Source organism: Mauremys mutica, chromosome 11, assembly GCF_020497125.1.
Source record: "Mauremys mutica isolate MM-2020 ecotype Southern chromosome 11, ASM2049712v1, whole genome shotgun sequence".
In the NCBI taxonomy this organism is placed as follows: Eukaryota; Metazoa; Chordata; order Testudines; family Geoemydidae; genus Mauremys; species Mauremys mutica.
In genome coordinates, this window is record NC_059082.1 from 26,457,813 (window position 1) to 26,470,047 (window position 12,235).

At 42.6% G+C, this 12,235-nt stretch overlaps 1 protein-coding gene across 5 annotated transcripts in view; it reads right to left on the reverse strand.

The window, feature by feature from the left end:
- Nucleotides 1–12,235, reverse strand: part of ALDH1A2 (aldehyde dehydrogenase 1 family member A2) — a 113,438-nt gene that overhangs the window by 29,020 nt on the left and 72,183 nt on the right. For all 5 annotated transcript variants that reach the window (XM_044979126.1, XM_044979124.1, XM_044979122.1 and 2 more), the window contains exons 4-6: nucleotides 10,622–10,751; nucleotides 3,599–3,660; nucleotides 34–162 (exon numbers count right to left, since the gene is read on the reverse strand). In XM_044979126.1, the coding sequence (XP_044835061.1) occupies nucleotides 34–162; nucleotides 3,599–3,660; nucleotides 10,622–10,751 (321 nt within the window). The remainder of the gene's footprint in view (nucleotides 1–33; nucleotides 163–3,598; nucleotides 3,661–10,621; nucleotides 10,752–12,235) is intronic.

The following is a 12,235-nucleotide window of genomic DNA, read 5'->3' on the forward strand; positions in this document are numbered from 1 at the left end:
GCCAGAGACATTATTCCTGTCAATTATTCTTACCTCCTTGATGAGGGCTCCCATATAAAGCGCACTGAGTGGTGTTTGCTCTGCTGGTTTAATAACTACTGTATTGCCACAGCACAGAGCTGGGGCAATCTTCCATGCAAACATCAGCAGGGGGAAGTTCCACTGTAGGAAAAAATAAAAGTTGATAGATGGAAAAATATTGCAGTGGTGCTTTGTTTTCAAGATGTCAAGCTGCTACCTCACTGATTTCTCAGGCTTATCCTCAACATAAATCTTTCCCAGCACAAAGCAAGGGTTTTTTTAATTACCACCATTAAGAAAGAGGCAACAGTGACCTTTCAGTTCTTCTTTCTCCTCTACTCAAAGAATTATAACCTCCGCCCCCTATCTTCTCAAAAAGAATTTTGGGTTATACGTCAATTTTTTTAATCAGAGCTTTTAATTTCATTGACTATTTTGTGATTGGCACCTCTTCCTCCTCTCCCCCCACCCCCCAGGACAAATACCTCCTGGCTCTGTGGTGTTCAGAAAGAACTATTTTGCATCAGTGCCAGAGATTTTTATAATATATATAGATAGATTTCGAATCCTTGAATGCTTTTTAAGAAATCCATAACATTTCTAGGCAAACTCATACATAATTAACTGATGGGATTATAAGAAATAACTCCCCCTCACATCTCTCCCAATATCTCTACAGTATCAGCACTCTATATTGTCTATTTATTTACCGAGGAAGTTTTAACATGTTTACAGATCATTGCCATGGAAATAGCAGAGACAAAAAGACAGTCAGCTATCTGTGTCAGTTTCATTACAAGTTCTTGTTGAACAATTGGTATGAAACACACAAGAAAAATAGAGACGATAAATTGGTGCAGCCAGATTATCTGCTGGTGTAAATTTGTGCGACTCCATTGACTTCAATGGAAGGATTCCAATTTACCGCAGCAGAAAATTTGGCCCATTATATTTATTTGTTGCACAAAATGGCTAGGATTCCATCTGGTAGCAATAATCAAAGGTATCGGACCTTCTGCATTTGGGCCTGATCCTGCAAACACTTATGCATGTAAGTTACTTTACTCACATGAGCAGTCCCCTTGATTTCATGTGAGTAAAGTTATTCACGTCTGTGTTTGCAGCATTGAACTCTTAGCTGTAACTATAATAATCTCACTTGGAAGAAAATAGAAATATCAGTCACGAAGAGTCAGCCACTAGCTAGAAGGTGTTACTGCCTGATGCACATCAGCTGCCACTCTCATAGACCTCTCGCTAGCCCCTGGCAAGCTTGAAAAAATACACAAATGTCTTTCCTTCACCGAACACCCAATTTTTTCCCCCCTCAGTTGTTTATAAACTTTGGAGACAGAGTGATGTTTTAATTCCATCACCAGTATATAAGCCTGGGAGTGGAGACATTGGGCCAACAGTATGCTGACAGCCTGCACTTCTGTTGCCTCTTGCAGTAAAGCTCTGAAGAGTTTTATAGTGCAAAATGTGGCAGGGTGAAATTAGGCATCCCTACTTAGGGACCTTGCAAGGTCTTTCCTCATCCTTCTCCAGGAAGGTTTCGCTAGGTAAGACACTAAAAATCAAAATAAATACAGCTTCAACCTGCATATCTGCATAAATCATATGTAATGGATTATGTGGCAATGTGTTTGGACTGTGCTGTTAGGGCCTAATTTACAGCTGGATCCTGGCCTAGGACCTTTCTACCTACTGGATCTCCTCTCTCCTTGTGTCATGATGCCACAGCCGTGATCAGCAGCAGCTCCTGAGCTGGACCTCCCTTCATTTAAAAGAGAGGAGCTCAGCAATAGAGTGTTCTCCATGAGGGGATCTCAGGTCTGGGAGAAGTTCGCACCCCTGGCCCCAAATGGCCCGGGTTTGTTAACCTTCAGGGTATACTGCAGGATTCAAGGCTACAGTGGAGGTTAGATGGGGGTTAGATCTGGAACAGGGAGGGAGTTTTGTGTAGTGCTGGCTGTTCAGTTTTATTTTTGCAATACATTGCAGGGGCCTTGGATAAGGTTCCCCTTTATACTTTTGTACAAATCTAAATAAAGTAAATAAATCCTGCATTCTTCAGGATCTTGGGCACCTCCAGCAAAGTGTTCAGTACCCACAGCTTCCAGTGACTTCAGCAGAACTTGTCAGTGGAGGGCACTGAGCAGCTCCCAGGAAGCGCCCAGTGCCTTAGGAATGGGCGTTAAGGTTCCGATCCTGCAAACACCTGTGCACATGCTTAACTTTGCACAAGTCTATTGCCATTGAAGTCACTCATTCCACAGAGCAGCTCATGTGACTAGAAGTTAAGAATATGTGTAGGTGTTTGCAGGATAGGGACTTAGACTATGAGCTCCTTCCCAGGGCCGGCGCTAGGCACCAGACCAGCAAGCAGCTGCTTGGGGCGGCCAATGGTGAGGGGCGGCATGTCCAGGTCTTCGGCAGCAATTCGGTGGTGGGTCCCTCGGTCCCTCTCGGAGGGAAGGACCAGCCGCCGAATTGCTGCCGAAGACTGAAGCGGCGGTGGTAGAGCTGCAGATCGCTGCTTTTTTTTTTTTTTTCTGCTTGGAGAGGCAAAAATCCTGGAGCCAGCCCTGCTCCTTCCCAAGGTGTTCATATAGAGTGCCAACCACAAGAGCCACCTCTTACAAAGAAATATAATAATAAATAGTAAGAGAAAAAAGGCCTTGACACTGTTAAAAATCATCTTTTGGGGTTTTCTCCTTTTTATTGGAATTGCTGCATATTACAAACACACCCTGGCTGCTCAGGGGCTTGCAGTAGACATGAATAAAACAAAAACTAACATCAACAAAAAATTCTTGATTAGTTCCCCAATGCTTTGTAAAGGAAAAGCTTCCGCACCATATTTTAATAGCTGTACATGAGCCTCCCATTGAAATTTCTCCCAGAAACCATTAACCAGTACTTTTGAAAAGAATGCTTATTCAATGAAGTTCCCATGCAATGTATCACAGGAGTTTGCCGAGGGTGCATACGGGGGGGGAGGGGGGTAAAAGTATTGAATTTAATGAAATAATAAGTGTCCTTCTCTCTTGCAACAAATACAATAAACCCTTCATGTTTTTAATAAGCTGCACAATGTTAACTGTAACGACGTGTCTTCTGGAGTTTCTTCTTTTCTAAAAGCTTTAAAAAAGAAACACCAGGAAAGAACAGAATTAAAATACATAACATTGTCCCAGGAACTTGGAGGAGTCTGTTAAATTGCAGTAAAAACTAACTAAATAAAAAATGACTGCCACAGCAAAGCATCAATTTTCCATAAGTTGTGTGAACATCCATAACCAATGACAGCATATTAACACTGTGTTTTGCTTTGCTTGTTTTAATCATGAGAATTCTATGACTTGAGAACTTAACTCCTAATACCAGAGCTAAAACCCTATTAGCGTGTTCAAATAAGCATTTGCAGCGAGACTGTTAAAGATATGTCAACAATATGAGCTCAGCTTCTTTTCGTAATGGAAAACACACATAGCTGAGGTCCATGTTTTATGTGTCTTTTAAAGAGAGCTGGTTCAAATGAAAATAAATACAAGGCACTAGCAGAGATACTCACAGGGATGATCTGTCCACACACTCCGATGGGTTCATGTCTTGTAAACGTAAAATAATCTCCATCTGAAACAGATGAGAATGGTTAGTCTCAAGAGCAGTTTGACTTGGCAGAACAAAAAAAAAGGGGTGGGGGGAGAGCTTTAAGGATCAGCCTTTGATGGCAGTAAAAGAAATAAAGTAGTCACTGGAATATCTTTCGCGAGCCAGCGTGGGAAATCTGGAGCAACCCAATTGTTTGCACCACATGCAAAGGTGACATGCTTGGTTCCTTGGGAGAGAGGACAATCTGTGCACAAAGGGTAGGTCTACACTGCAATAAGACAGCTGTGGCTGGCCTGTGCCAGTGGATTCAGGCTTGTGGGCTTGGGCTAAGGGGCTGTTCGCTGCAGCGCGAGTTCTGGGACTCTCCCACCTTGCTCCAGCCCAAACCCGAATGTCTACACTCCAGATAAACAGCCCCTTAGCCAGAGCTCAAATCAGCTGGCACTGGCACCTGCGGGCTTTTAATTGCAGTGTAGACATACCCACAGAGGTTTTGGCAGTGGCCTCAAAGGAAGCCACTTACTTGCCTCCAGGCTGGAAGAAGAGAAGAAAAAATTAATCCTCTGAATCACTGAGGAAGAGCTCTGTGTGGTTTGAGAGCGTGTGTCTCTCTCACCCAACAGAAGTTGGTCCAATAAAAGAGATTACCTCACCCACCTTGTCTCTCTGAATCACTGACAATTATTTTTAGAGCCTTGAAAACCAAGATGGCAAAACCCAAGTGTGGTAGGTACCAGGCTTTAAAATGAGACCTATGCCCAGCCTGGAGGTTTCATTTACTGGGGGGCAGGCTCCTGAGCTAAACCACTACAGTGAAGGGGGTGAGCTGATTCACTTCAAGAAGTAAGCAGAAATCTGAAAGCTCCCTGATCTGGGGGTCTGATCTTTCCTCTCTGCCAACCTCTCACGTTGCCCTGGTTAGAGCTGTAGGTCTCAGGGCCGCCCAGAGGATTCCGGGGGCCTGGGGTCTTCGGCGGCAGGGGGTCCCCACTTCGGTGGTAAGTCAGCGGCGGGGGATCCTTCCGCTCCGGGACCCGCCGTCGAAATACCCCGAAAACCCGTGGCGGGGGCCCCCCGCCGCCGAATTACCGCCAAAGCAGGACCCGCTGCCGAAGTGCAGACGGGTCTTCGAGGCACTTCGGCGGTGGGTCCCAGAACGGAAGGCCCCCCCGGCCGCCGAATTACCGCCAAAGACCCGGCTGCACTTCAGCGGCGGGTCCCCCTTTGGCGGTAATTCGGCAGCGGGGGGGTCCTTCCGCCCCGGAGTGGAAGGACCCTCTGCCAGCGAAGACCTTGAGAGGAAGAAGCTCCGGGGGCCTGGGCCCCGCAAGAGTTTTCCAGGGCCCATGGAGCAAGTGAAGGACCCCGCTCCAGGGGCCCCGAAAAACTCTCGTGGGGGCCCCTGTGGGGCCCGGGGCAAATTGCCCCACTTGCCCCCCCCCCCTCTGGGCGGCCCTGGTAGGTCTCTGAGTAGGTCTGTGTCTATAGGAACACATATGTATTTACAAATATAGGCATCTGTTTATGCACCAGAATCACCTCAGCTAAATATGGGTAAGACTGGTGAGAAGTGTACCTAGGCTCAATCTCAGGAGAAAAGGTGAAAATTAGAGCCCGGAATGATTTTGGGAACCTGCAGCAGACTTTGGTCCCATACATCTGGTAACAATAAATGGGCTAATCCAGAAAGTTTCCTGGTTTTAAACACAGGCTTCAGCTTAGCTTTGATTAGAAACAAATTTTTTTAGTTTTACTTGTTTTTGTAAGTCGGTTTCATTTTGTGTAGGGGAAACATACCCATGAAGCACTACTGTACATTAATCAGCTGGGATTTGGCTTCAAAGTTTTCAAGAGACCAGAAACTGAATATTAGCTATAAAATAGTTATTAGCAGGTTATGTGCAGCAGAGGGAGACAAAAGAGGAAAAGGGTCACAGAGAGAGAGAGAAAGAAAGATTAATAGATAAGAGAGAGAGAGAAACAGAGTGTAACACAGAGGAAGGAAGAAAAAAGATGGTTGATGAATCAATTTGGTCTGCTTGGCCTAGACAGAAGGAAAAGAACAGGAGGAACTATAGAGACTGGGTTATATTTCAAAATTATCAAAATGCTCTATTTAGAGCATATTTTTAAAAGAATCATAGAAGTGTGAGGTGAAAATACCAGCCTATGCTTGCTAACCCCAAGATAAATTGATCCTAGGCAGAAAGCCTATGACAATATAACAGTAACAGGGCAGTAACACCATTTGTGTTTTGTCCGTCCCTGTATCATCATTACTGCACTACTTCATGGCCCATGAGGTAACGCTGCAATGAACCCAAACATGGTTGCGAAGTCATCCACATCACGGTTAATTCGATTGGACATAAAAGGCCCGTTCTTCCCTCACTCAGAGTCTTCTTCACAGTGATACCTCTGATGTTTGCATGGCTTCTGCCAGACTCCAGAATAACTGCCCCTTTTTGACACCTACTTTAAATGTTGGTCATCCACGGACCTCACAATTCTGGTAAAATTATTGGGGATGTTTAATAACATTTCCTTCAGCCATCACTGCAGATTTCAAATTACCCAGAGGGTGAAAGTGAAGTTGGAAATGCCAAAGGTGCATCTCTAGGCTGCCTGGTGCACACCATAAAACAAGTTTTTGCAATAGCAGAATAACTAAGTTTGCTGAAGTTAATCATTTTAACTGAACAATGATAGTTAAAAAGCCTGAATCCCTTGTGCTCAGAAACTACACAGGCAACAATGAAACTTTTAAGTTTTAATATAAACTTATAAACCTCACAGTAATGAAAACACTGCTACTTTAAGATGGTATGAAAATGTGATAATTCTCATTCACTCTCCCCAGTGCTCTCCTAGTAGCTGTCAGCAGGCAAGAGACTACCAGAGTGAGGTCTGTATATCTGACACCTACACCGAGGTGACTGAAAGAAGATCCATCTATGCCAGGCACAAAGGTCTTGACTTTAATCTCTGCAGCACCTGAACCTTTCTGCAACTGTTTCAGGAGTGTAAGCTGTTGTCACTTGAGACAGCTTACTCTGAATCCCCATGGGAGGGCGAACCGGCAGTCCACTAGCTCTGGCCATCCCTCCTGAAGGACAAGCTTCCCACTGGGATCTCCTTAAATCAGCAAAATTAGCCCTGGTGAATTAGCCCTGGTAGACAGGGCTCTGGTATGTTGTACTGCAGCCATTATTAGACATCTTTGTGCGCATTATTAGCCCATTACTCAGCAGAAAACACACAGATCTAGGTTTAGTGAGAAAGCAGATCCTAGCAGACTCTCCAGGGACAGCTGTGAGATCCAAAAGGATCATCCCTGTTAACCAATTTCATGACTTCTAACATAATTAATGTGTTGAAAGATACTTTATAAAGTTCCCGTGATTGTGACTGGCGTGAGGGAATGGCAACAGGATATGCCATTCCACATCTAGGCCACTGATTCAAATCCAGTCCAGATTAGTAGTAAATGGAAGTTGTCACTGCCTGATGTCCTTTGAGAGCTGAAGTAGGTCACCCTCTAGGTCTCAGCTGACAAGCGTCTGTATCACGAAGTTCACCACCTCATGCATTATCAATCAACTTTGTAGGCAGTAAGCAAAGAAACTGGAGATCAAATGGGTGTGGTGATTGAGAGCCCAACTGTGTGCCCATTTATTCATGCTAGCGAACACCTACACGAGTCATCCCCTTGGTTTCAAATGGGACATCTTGCAGGAGTGCGTGTTCATCAGCAAGAATAAGAATTGCACATGGAGTAAGAAGGAAATGCAGGACCTTTAGAGTTGGTACCTCCAGGTCAGGGTGGAGGCATATGGCAGGACAATGTGTGAAGCTTGCATTGCTGCAGTCCATACTGTAGCCATTTGGTAGGTAAGGAACTTCAGCCAGGCTGCTAATCTGACACCTCTCCTATTTTTTTCTACCAAATCGTTAAGATAAATGCAGAAAAACAAACTGAATTTGTCTCTTTTTCAAGTTGTATTAAAACAGGTTTAAAGAAAACAGCATATGTTATTTTTAAAAAAATATATCCTGAGCTGATGTAAATTGGCCTAGCTCACTGACGTTAATAGAGCCACCAGTTCACAGCAGCTGAGGATCTGGCCCAAAGATTTTTTTTTTTAAATTTGCCAATTAGAAAATCATGATTATATTCAGGGATCTCTGCTTAGGTATTGGAACACCTTCCATAAGGGTATTCAACCAGATCTCTCACAGGAGTAAAACCATGTCCTTGGTATTTAGTTTTCACATATATGGTAATATGGCAGGTCTAATATGTAACCATATGGCTCGTATAGTGGCACATATAAAAATAGGAGACAGAGATGACAGATTCAGCCTTGGAAACACATTGTGTGATAGCCTGGATGTAACCAGAGCAGAATTGGTCCTATAACCTGTGATATGGCATATACTGTAGCTACAGCTACACTTTGGTCTGCAATAGCTTTATTAATCTAACAGTTTCTAGTCAGGGCCTGATTCTGCTGTCCTTGACATCAATAGGTTTTTGCAATAGGGAGCAAAGAGCAGGGTGGAGCCCTAACTCTGAGACCAGAACAAATGTGACTCTAATGAACACTCTTCATTCTTAGCCACCCCTATATCCAGTACCTTCCTCCCTGTCTCTCCCTGGTCTGTAGTTGTTTTAGAGAAGAAAAACCTTGTCAAAAATAAACATCAGAGGACTGTAGGGTGTCTAATTTATTATCACATTTAACAGACAGGGGTGGGGGAAGAAATTTAATCATTTGGGGTTTTTTTGGTGGTTTTATTGTCATGTCTGATTTCCTTTGACAAGTTGACTGTAACTATGTAAACAGTCATCCCTGGGTAACTCCAGCTTTAGGCTAGCGTAACTAACTTTACACTGGTGTAACTCTACTGACAGCCATGAGTTTACCAGAGTAACACAGAGGTGAATCAGATTCAGGGAGAAAATCCTTGCTAGCTTAAAAGGGCCAAATTGCACCCTCAGAAATTGAGATTTCACCCATTTGTGTCTGGAAAATCCCTCGTTTGCACAAGGATATGGATACCAGTAATTGTGCAGGCCATTGTGGTTTGTATTTAGGGAGGTTTATTGAAAATGTGGCCTCGGGAACTCAGACCACTTCACTAACAAACTCAGTTTTACAGCTGCTTTCCTGCAGTGTTTTGGTTGTTTGCATTTTTAAGGACTGGAATAAACAGAGTATTTGTTCTCCCTAGTTGGCAATGCCTCTTACTCAATGACTTAAGTTCTGTATTCCTGCTGGACTCATAAGTGAGGAGGAGGCATTCACTGACAAGGGAAGAAGGGATTAGGGAGCAGGAAATCTGCTGAATATATGAATCTATGGTGTGCTCTGAACGATTGCTTGTGTCAATTTTAAGTGAAAGCAGGACACACAGAATTTGGTGGCTATATTTTCTTTAGTCCTTACAGAAGAGCTTTTACCCAATGTTACAGTGCCATTTCTTTAGTGAAAATACACTGACTCATAGACTTTAAGGCCACAAGGGACTGTCATGGATCATCTAGTCTGACATACACATTGCAAGCCACAGAACCTAACCCACCTACTCCTGTCACAGACCCATAGCTTCTGGCTGAGTTACTGATGTCCTCAAATTGTGATTTAAAGACTTCAGGTTACAAAGATTCCACCATTTACTCTAGTTCAAACCAGCAAGTGACTCATGCCCCATGCTGCAGAAGAAGGTGAAAACTCCTAGGTCCCCACTAATCTGATCTTGGAGAAAATTCCTTCCCTACTCCAAATATGGTGATCAGTTAGACTCTGAGCATGTGAGTGAGACCCATCAGCCAGATACCTGGGAAAGTATTCTCTGTAGTAACTCAGAGCCCTCCCCATCTAACGTCCCATCTCCAACCACTGGAGATATTTGCTAATTGTAGTCATGGATGGGCCATATTCCACTGTAGGCAATCTCATTGTAGACCATAGAGTAGTATGTTTTCAAAAGAAAATGGGAAGGGAGTGGGTTGTCAGCTAAAAATGAAAGCTAAAAAAACTCAGCTACATTTTCTTACCTCTATACTAAAATAGAAGAGCAGAATAACGTCTCCCCACCACTTATGCCCCAGCTTTTCTCCCACACACATTATTAACTACTGATCCCACTGTACCTCAGAAGGAAGCAGATACCATAATAACGTCTCCCCACCACTTATGCCCCAGCTTTTCTCCCACACACATTATTAACTACTGATCCCACTGTACCTCAGAAGGAAGCAGATACCATAAAAAAAAAAAGTATCTTGTATTTAAGGACGTTTCGCTCTAATGAAATTACAAACTCTCACGAAGTATCTATGAATTTGGATCCAGTTTGAATAACAAGTAAAATGAGTTGGATAGTCACATCCTGGTGCATGCTGGGTATTACTAATGCCCATTTTAAACCACACAAATGAGCACAACTAAGGCTACAAGTTTGGAGAAGCAGGGGTGAAAAGTAAGGAGTAGCTTCAGTGGGAGAGCTACATGAAGGCTTATGCACAGAATTTGCCCAAATTATGCCTATATTTTCAAATGCATCAGGGTTCATAATATCCGTCTTGACAGTTATATTTATATTTAAATATAGCTATCAAAAGCTATCTGTAGTTTACTTCATGGTACACATACATAGGGGTCCAAACATTCCTTTGGATGTGCATGTGAAGCTTTCCATTGATTTTAATCACAGTAAGTGATCTAGTTATCTAGTCCATTCTAGTGCCAATTTAATACTGTACTCAACAGCATATTATCTAGTGCATTTTCCAATCTGATTTTAAGTAATCCAATTGTAGGGCTTCCTCCACCTTCTACAAGAGGTTATTCCATAATCTAATAGGTCTTAAGGGTGCTCCATTTTGCCCATGTGTGTTTGTGTAGATATTTAAATAAAATTCCAAAGAAGAATCATATTGCAGCTAGAATCTGCTGCTTCTGTGAATTCTACTTACCCACAGGAATGGTCATTCCATGAATCTTGTCTGCCCAACCTGCATAATACCTCAGCGTTTTGATGACTCCTTGAAGATCTACATAGAAAGCCTGCAGAAAGGGTTTGCCACTATTCAGCGATTCCATGGTCTGGAGGACAAGAGCAAAGTAGCACATCAGGCTATGCAGACTGCAGTACTCCAACTGCTCACGTAATGACACTAGTGACAGATGAGTAGTAATGAGGATCAAAGCAGGCTTCCCCCAACACAAAGAACTTCACAATAGCTGTTAAGATCCCTTTTTACTGCTACTGTTTTGGGGGTTTTTTGTGGGTAGGGGTGGCAATAATAGTAGGAACAAAGACTTCTCAAGAGTTGCATGGTGAAACTTATGTTGAATATTTCAACCGATGTGAAACATACCGAATTTTTCTTGAAAAATCCTAGTAATTTTCAAAGCCCCTAAAATCCCTATGATTTTAAGAGTGTGTGTGTGTGTGTGTGTGTGTGTGTGTGTGTACACTTAATAGTCACTGTGTTTAGTTCAAATACATAAACACAACATTTCTTTAATCAGGAGCCAAGATAAAAATGCCTGTCAAAGTGGGATCTGCTATGTTCATGATAACAGCTGAGAAGGGGCTCTTTGTAACTCTACATTAACTATCTGACTTCGTAGAGAGAAGAATTGACGTATTCCTCTTTATATAATTGATGTGAATATAAAATTTTCTATAACTGGCTGCCAAGACCCCTGTTGAGGCCTGGGATATCTATAGTGTACAGCCAGCTTATTTATTACCATCAAATAAACAAACTCTCCCCTAGGGAAGATCATAATTTAACAAGCTAAGGGCCTTATTTTAATTCAATTTTCCCATTGACCACAGTATCTTATTAGGCATCCTCTTAAGAGTCCCTAAGATTGTTTAGTGAAAAGAATCCAATAAAATTTCCTTAGATGTTGAGTAGCTTAACTAACTTTCAACTGTTAGCATTATCTAACAGGAATTGTTATGAATGGGCACAGTGGAGATAAGATAGCAGGTGTAACACATGACTAGATACAGACCATAAATATAATTTGTATACAGAAGAGTAGGAGCCTAATTCTGCACTGACTGACATCCTAAACTAAAGTCAGCGGCATTGCCTGTGATGCAATTCAGTAAAGAATTTGGCTCTAGACATACAAATCAAATGACAGGCACAGTGAGGTTGGTTTGTTGTCCACTTCCTTTTCCCCATGGCGATTTTACAGCATACATTGGTGGTAACATGATTTAAGTGTTGACAAAGCTGGAATTAAGATGTTCACCAGCTTAGTTCCAAAGCACTTGACATGCAGAAAATGACATTAACAATGCTGCAGTTTATAAGCTTAATGTATATGCTAAATAGCATAATTTCTAAACTGCATTACTGGTTCACTACTGCATAGCATTTCACCTATCCTTTTATTAATTATTACCGCACAATTGGATTTATGCACTTTTCCATTTTTTTATTTTAGAACATAACACAAAGTTACGAATACACGTGTAATCCACACACGTCCTGGGTGTGGTGTTCTGTCCCATCTAGTGGCACTGAGACCACTTAAAGAGAGAGAGTTAAATTAGTTTGCTCTAT